Genomic DNA, 6,658 nt, shown 5'->3' with positions numbered 1-6,658 from the left:
TTTTGGTCATTTTAATGACAAAGGTATTCTGGTCAATATTAGTGCTCATGTGAAAGTAGAGTCTAATACGAATCTATCGGCGAAAGCGGAAGTGGAATCGGAGTCCGGATGAGTAAAATAGAGCTAGTCAAAGTTCGGGTCAAATTTGGTGGACCAAGAGTCAAGAAGGACACGTGGTGCGCATCGAGCAAAGTAATCGGAGGGACAAGAAACAAAGTGGGCTACTTTCGGTTTCATCAGAGGTACACCGAGCTTTAAACCGAGTTTGATGACGTCAGCTGACGTCATCATCATCTTCTTCCTGTTATAAAACCGAGAGCTGCTTCTTCTTTTTAAAACCGAGATTTTTCAAGATTCCGACTGATTGAAACAGAAATGGAAAGATGGGGAGAAAAGGAAAGAAACAGAGAAGGAAGGAAAGAAAAGAGAAGAAAGGAAAGAAGAGAGAAGAGAAGAAAGAAAAGAAAAGAAAGGAAAGAAGAGAGAGAGATTCGATTCGGCCATGAAATTATAAAAGAAAACAGAGACAGAGAGAGAGGATCATCTCGGTTTTGGGGGGTCAAAGAGGATCATCCTCTCTTTAAGCTCAATCAATAGGAAAACCAGAGAAAGAGAGAGAGAAAAAAAAACAGAAGATTAACATCTCTCCACGGCTTACAACAGGTCTCGGCCATTAAAGCTAAAAAAACCGAGCTAGAGAGAGAGAGAGAGAAGTTTTGAAAGTTGAGAGAGTTTCTGTTCTGCTTATTCTTCTTCTTCATCTTTGTAATCTTTATTCTTAGTAAGGGAGAGAGAGATAACAGAGAGAGATAGAAACAGAGAGTTGTATAGAGAGAGAGAGGTATTTTTGAATTAATAAAATCGGTTGAAACCTCTCTATTTCTTTACTGTTTTGATTCGAGAGAGAAAAGAAGAGTTACATTACTGTTTTAGAGGGAGAAAGAGAAAGTTTAGAAAGAGAAATAAAGAGAAAACAGAGAAGGAGAAGAAAAACCAGGGAAGGAAAATTATTTTCTCACCTGGAAATCGTTTCCGGGAAGATGAGAAAATAATTTTCCCTACGGGTCTGTTTGGCAGAATTTTGGGAAAACAGAAGGAAAATCTTTCCCTAAGGCCCTGTTTGGTTCTGAAATAGCGAAAAAGTTAAGTTTTCTTCTCCCTCTTTTATTATTCATATTTATTTAAATCTCGATCATGATTAGCTAAGACTCTCCATCTAGGATTTTACGATGAAACTCATTTTTGATCTTTTAGAGATATATTTTCGATTGATTACTCTTGATTAGGCTTCATAGTTTAATTTGTTTTAGTTTGTTAAATATATTTTCTATTCATTATCTATACTTTTAGGTTTGATACATCATGCTTAGGTTAAATCCTTTGATGGTGTATACTTATCACTTGATAGATAATAGTTTAGAGGTTCGTTTTTCAAAATAAACACAATTATATTGTTATGATTTATCTGTTTTAACGAAGACATCTCCCGGAATTAGGATAGTTCATTATCCGAAATTCTGAGTTATAGGAAAAGAGAATTAATTAGATAATTATTTGTTCTAAAAGTGATTTTATAGAGTGGATTCCAAAATCCTAGGCTCTCGTCCCATTTGACTTCTCCCCATTTGAGTTCACCTTTTTAATCATTTTAATATTTTATTTATTTTTATTTTTATTTTAAACCAAAACCAAAACCATTTTCAAAACCGTCTTACTTCGAAGTCTTAGAATAGGTTTAACTAGTCTCTGAGGAACGAACCGGTCTTACCGGAAATTATTACAACTTGACACCCGTGCACTTGCGGGTGTAGACCTATTTAGGGCAACCTTTCTAGGCCCATCAAGTTTTTGGCGCCGCTGCCGGGGACTAGTTTTAAATTTGTTCTAATCTTGGAAAGTTTTTATTTTTGGTAAGTTTTTATTTTTGGCCACTTTGACTTGCTTCTCTATTTTTGGTGTTTAGGGCATTAAGGAGCGAAAGAGAAGGCGCAAACAAGGAGGAGGAGTCGAAAAGAAGAAATTTACATTTATTTTATTTTTATTTTATTTTATTTTTGGTGAGAGAGAGACTTTAGACTTTCTAGACTTTATTTTTGGATTTAAGTTTTGACCCTAATTTAAAGGGCATAAATTGTAACCGAAAAACCAAAACGAAGCCTCGGGTTCGAACACTCGCGGGGAAAGTGGCCCGGGTCGTCTACAAAGGTCGTCGCCCGTCTTGAACGGGAGGTAACTTTCTCTAATCACCCACGAATCCCCTGTTAGTGGGTACTTTTTATAAGATCTTAGTAGTGCTTCCTCGGTTTTCGTGTTAAAAAAAAAAAAATTAAAAAAAAAAAAAAAAAAATATATTTTGGACCAAAAGAAAGGAGTCAAGTTTAGTTACATAAGTGTCAATTCTCATCTTGTGATCGTGCCTGACCATCATGGCGCATTTTTCTAATGGTTGGACGTACCCTGTTGATGATGATGACCTTGATCTAAAGGGACCCGTCATCAACCGAACTGATATAACCTTAAGAGAATACCAACAGTTGCGTAAAGACTGGCTTAACCAACGTGGTACGACTCTAAGAGATTGTCAACGACTTAACGAGGGGAATAGGCTAGTTGAGCCTAACCGAACTGGTATGACCCTAGGAGAGTACCAACAGATGTGTAGAGACGAGCCTAACCGACCGGGTATGACATTTCAGGATTATAAACGAATGTCTAGAAACAGTCCGATTAGTGAGTGGAGTAGACCATATGAGCCTGATCGATCTCATATGACATTAGGAGATTATCAGCAGATGTGTAGAGACGAGCCTAACCGACCGGGTATGACATTTCAGGATTATAAACGAATGTCTAGAAACAGTCCGATTAGTGAGTGGAGTAGACCATATGAGCCTGATCAATCTCATATGACATTAGGAGATTATCAACAAATGTGTAGAAATGGTCCGATTAGCGATGGATATGGTCCGACGCCAAATATATATGAGAGACCTTATTGTCCACACTATTCTGAGACCAATGACTTTAGAGACAGGTATGATCCTAATATGTACGGAGGAAGTTATTATCAAGAGTCTACGTTTAATTACACTAGCGAACCTTATTACGAGGAGACTCTTGAAGATAGATCTCGATCAGAGTCCGAGAGTCGTCTTATTGAGATTATGTCACAATTTACGACTCAAATGCAGCAGGATACTGAGTCCTTGGCTCAACAGATGAAAATGTTTAAGTCACAGTTATTCGCCGACGAGGAAGGGGGTTCACCACCCCAAACTCAGGAAGGTACTAGGTACGATGACGAGGTTAATACGTCTAACCCTAGTACTAAGTTAAATGTCGATGAATTTACTGATAATACCCTAGAGCCTGAAAGGTCTGATGACCTTGTTGTCTTGCTTCCTCCACCTATGTCATCTCACCATGATAGGACTGTATTAGACGTTGATATCCAGAATGACGGCGCTATGAGCAAGTTTGGGAATGACACTATTCTGAACTTTCCGACATTTGAGATTTGTAAGGAGTCAGCCTTAGATGAAATTCTAGGAAGGCATGATATTATGAATGACTGCGAGACTCCAGATGTATTTGAGGACATTGATGACAGTAGAGACATGTTAGATAGTTTGTCAGACTGTTTACCTAAGGAAACCATGGACCTTGACGTGGTCCCCGAGCATATTGCCTTACCCTTAGAGTCTAGTTTGACCTTTCACATGGTCTCAGACTCGGTTGTTGATCCCTTTTGGGACACTTCAGATGTCTCCTCGAGAACGTCTATGGAAATAGTGGATATTCTATCCACTAAACTTGCAGATGACTTTCTGCCTTCGACGGATATATTGGCCCTTCATTGTTATGTCGATCCTTTTGATGACTTTCTAGTCATTGGTCCGAGTATTTATAGTTACTTAGTGGACTGTGCATCCACTAAGTTTGGGGATTGCCCCTCTTCTTTGATAGTCTCACATGCACTCTCTGCAATTCACAAAAATGTGAGACTATCGTTTACTGAAAAATTTGTGTTTTGGGTGGACCCACAGATGTATCGAATATTGGTTTACAGTTAATCACATATCTGTAATCCAGTAGGTTAATCCTTTTTATTTTGTCGAATCATCTGTTTCGTCTGGCTGAAGACGTTAAACTTAGCGCTTTCTGGGAGGCAACCCACGCATAGGACCTTGGAATCAGGTAATATCTTTCCCTCATCCTGTTATTTTTTTTGCATAGTCTTCAGAACATTGAGGACAATGTTCGGTTTAAGTTTGGGGATAGGGGAATGAATTTTTTGCTAAGTCCTTATTTCAAAAATTCAAAAGGGTTCAAAATTTTTCAAAATTTTAAATTTTTGGATTAAAAATGTGAGTCTAGTTGTTTTTGCTTGTTAATGGTCATAGAGTCTAGTTGGTTGTACTACACTTTTGCTAAAGGTTTTTCCACGAATATCGAGTCTTGAGGTTGTTTGTGCACTAGCCATGTGAGTGTTAGATAGGTGAAGAGTAGACTTTTCTGAGAGAACTTAATCGATCATTAGTGGAGACTTAACCTATGTGAGATTCTGAGCCTTTCTTGTTGTTTTGAGTGATCTCTTCTGAGCTAATTCCGAGTAGAGTGAAGAGCTACTCAACCTCGCAATATTGAAAGAAGAACTCATTTGATCTCTTGAGTTCAAATTTTACAACCACTAGGGATGTCATCAGGAAGCAAACCTTTCTCTTGTAGTCTGAGAAACTTGAAAACAGTGTTAACTAGAGGAAGATAGGAACCTCACCCATCATTTAGAACCCTGAGAATAAGGCATGAAGCAAAAAGAAGAGAATATTACCAAGGAAAGAATAATGTGAAGAAAGTAGTATTTGTATTATGAGTCGTATAAAAAAAAAAAAAAAAAAAAAAAAAAAAAAAAAAAAAAAAAAAAAAAAAAAAGAAAGAGAAAAGAAATAGAAAAATCAAAGAAAAAAATGTTTGTTTAGTTTAAGTGTTTATCCTTCGAAGAAATTCTTGAAGATTTGAAGACGTCAAGTTCTCAGGAGTTCTGGTTCACATTATCACTAGTTTCTATTGACCTTTAGGAAACACTGTTAGATAGTAGATCAGATGAGAAGAGTAGGTTAGCTTCCCCATTCCATATTAGTGGTTGTTTCCTTTTTATGAGATCAGTCGTTCATAAAGAAATTTAGTCCATCTTTTGTAATGTGTTGAGTTTTTTCTCATACTCATACTCGCACATTGAGTGAGCCATTTCTGAGTGACTTTAATTTTTGAGTGTATGACCGTGAGGCAGTAGTCGAGGCGAAATGTATCGAGACAGTAATCAAGGTCTTGTCTTTTCAGAACCGAAATGATACTCATATTGGCTGGTCACGTGCACTTCGAGTCTTGATTACTAGTGAAGAGATTTTTTTTGCATTTGTATGGTTTGGTCGATTTGGATTTCATTTCTATTAACTTTCGAAAATCTACCGGATAAACATTTTTAGTTCATGTCATACTTAACCCTTTTGGAATTTTGAGATATTTGAATTTTGTGGGTATATTCACTGCAAACCCTCACGAGACAAAACTCGTCCTCTTGGGTAACCTAGAGGTTTAAAGGCTTGTTGCACGTGCTAAGTGCAATCGTGATTCCCTACGAAAGTGGTGAAAGTGGTTTAGTTTTATTTTTCTGTTTTGCTCGAGGACTAGCAAAATCTAAGTTTGGGGATGTTTGATGAGACATCAAAATGTCTCATTTGAATCTCTTAACTCGGGTTAGTTAGTCCAGTTCGAGCGGTTACTCTGATGATTTGTTTGATTTCCTTTCTCAGGTCTCATTTATGGAGTTCGATGCAAAAACATCGTGATAAAGACATACTTGAGGGGCATTTTGGTCATTTTAATGACAAAGGTATTCTGGTCAATATTAGTGCTCATGTGAAAGTAGAGTCTAATACGAATCTATCGGCGAAAGCGGAAGTGGAATCGGAGTCCGGATGAGTAAAATAGAGCTAGTCAAAGTTCGGGTCAAATTTGGTGGACCAAGAGTCAAGAAGGACACGTGGTGCGCATCGAGCAAAGTAATCGGAGGGACAAGAAACAAAGTGGGCTACTTTCGGTTTCATCAGAGGTACACCGAGCTTTAAACCGAGTTTGATGACGTCAGCTGACGTCATCATCATCTTCTTCCTGTTATAAAACCGAGAGCTGCTTCTTCTTTTTAAAACCGAGATTTTTCAAGATTCCGACTGATTGAAACAGAAATGGAAAGATGGGGAGAAAAGGAAAGAAACAGAGAAGGAAGGAAAGAAAAGAGAAGAAAGGAAAGAAGAGAGAAGAGAAGAAAGAAAAGAAAAGAAAGGAAAGAAGAGAGAGAGATTCGATTCGGCCATGAAATTATAAAAGAAAACAGAGACAGAGAGAGAGGATCATCTCGGTTTTGGGGGGTCAAAGAGGATCATCCTCTCTTTAAGCTCAATCAATAGGAAAACCAGAGAAAGAGAGAGAGAAAAAAAAACAGAAGATTAACATCTCTCCACGGCTTACAACAGGTCTCGGCCATTAAAGCTAAAAAAACCGAGCTAGAGAGAGAGAGAGAGAAGTTTTGAAAGTTGAGAGAGTTTCTGTTCTGCTTATTCTTCTTCTTCATCTTTGTAATCTTTATTCTTAGTAAGGG

The 6,658-nt window shown here is 37.7% G+C and overlaps 1 protein-coding gene and 1 long non-coding RNA gene across 4 annotated transcripts; one reads left to right on the top strand and one right to left on the bottom strand.

Moving 5' to 3' along the window:
• Nucleotides 1–477: 477 nt before the first annotated feature.
• Nucleotides 478–2,347, bottom strand: LOC147548009 (uncharacterized). Its single transcript, XR_015238152.1, has 2 exons — nt 1,445–2,347; nt 478–1,247 (listed from the first exon to the last, which is right to left on the bottom strand). It is a non-coding gene; the product is annotated as an uncharacterized LOC147548009 (long non-coding RNA).
• On the top strand, nt 478–6,157 carry LOC147548008 (uncharacterized). Of its 3 annotated transcripts, none has more exons than XM_086670748.1 (2): nt 478–781; nt 1,964–6,157. In XM_086670748.1, the coding sequence occupies exon 2, from the start codon at nt 2,427–2,429 to the stop codon at nt 4,071–4,073; it is 1,647 nt and encodes a 548-aa protein (XP_086526874.1). In that variant the 5' UTR covers nt 478–781; nt 1,964–2,426; the 3' UTR covers nt 4,074–6,157. The 3 variants fall into 3 exon arrangements, with proteins under 3 accessions (XP_086526874.1, XP_086526875.1, XP_086526876.1); XM_086670749.1 differs by lacking the exon at nt 478–781 and having other exon boundaries at nt 1,962–2,616; nt 2,671–6,157; XM_086670750.1 differs by lacking the exon at nt 478–781 and having other exon boundaries at nt 2,359–2,625; nt 2,680–6,157.
• The last annotated feature ends 501 nt before the right edge of the window (nt 6,158–6,658 follow it).

The sequence above is a fragment of the Eschscholzia californica genome, unplaced genomic scaffold, assembly GCF_041429995.1.
Source record: "Eschscholzia californica isolate CP2 unplaced genomic scaffold, dmEscCali1.0.p SCAF_3, whole genome shotgun sequence".
Lineage (NCBI taxonomy): Eukaryota > Viridiplantae > Streptophyta > Magnoliopsida > Ranunculales > Papaveraceae > Eschscholzia > Eschscholzia californica.
The sequence above is the reverse complement of the archived record's forward strand: the minus strand, read 5'-3'. Positions and strand labels throughout refer to the sequence as shown.

What these genes read in the sequence shown, in the direction of transcription:
- LOC147548008 (XM_086670748.1), top strand. Translation starts at nt 2,427, where the DNA reads ATGGCGCATTTTTCTAATGGTTGGACGTACCCTGTTGATGATGATGAC.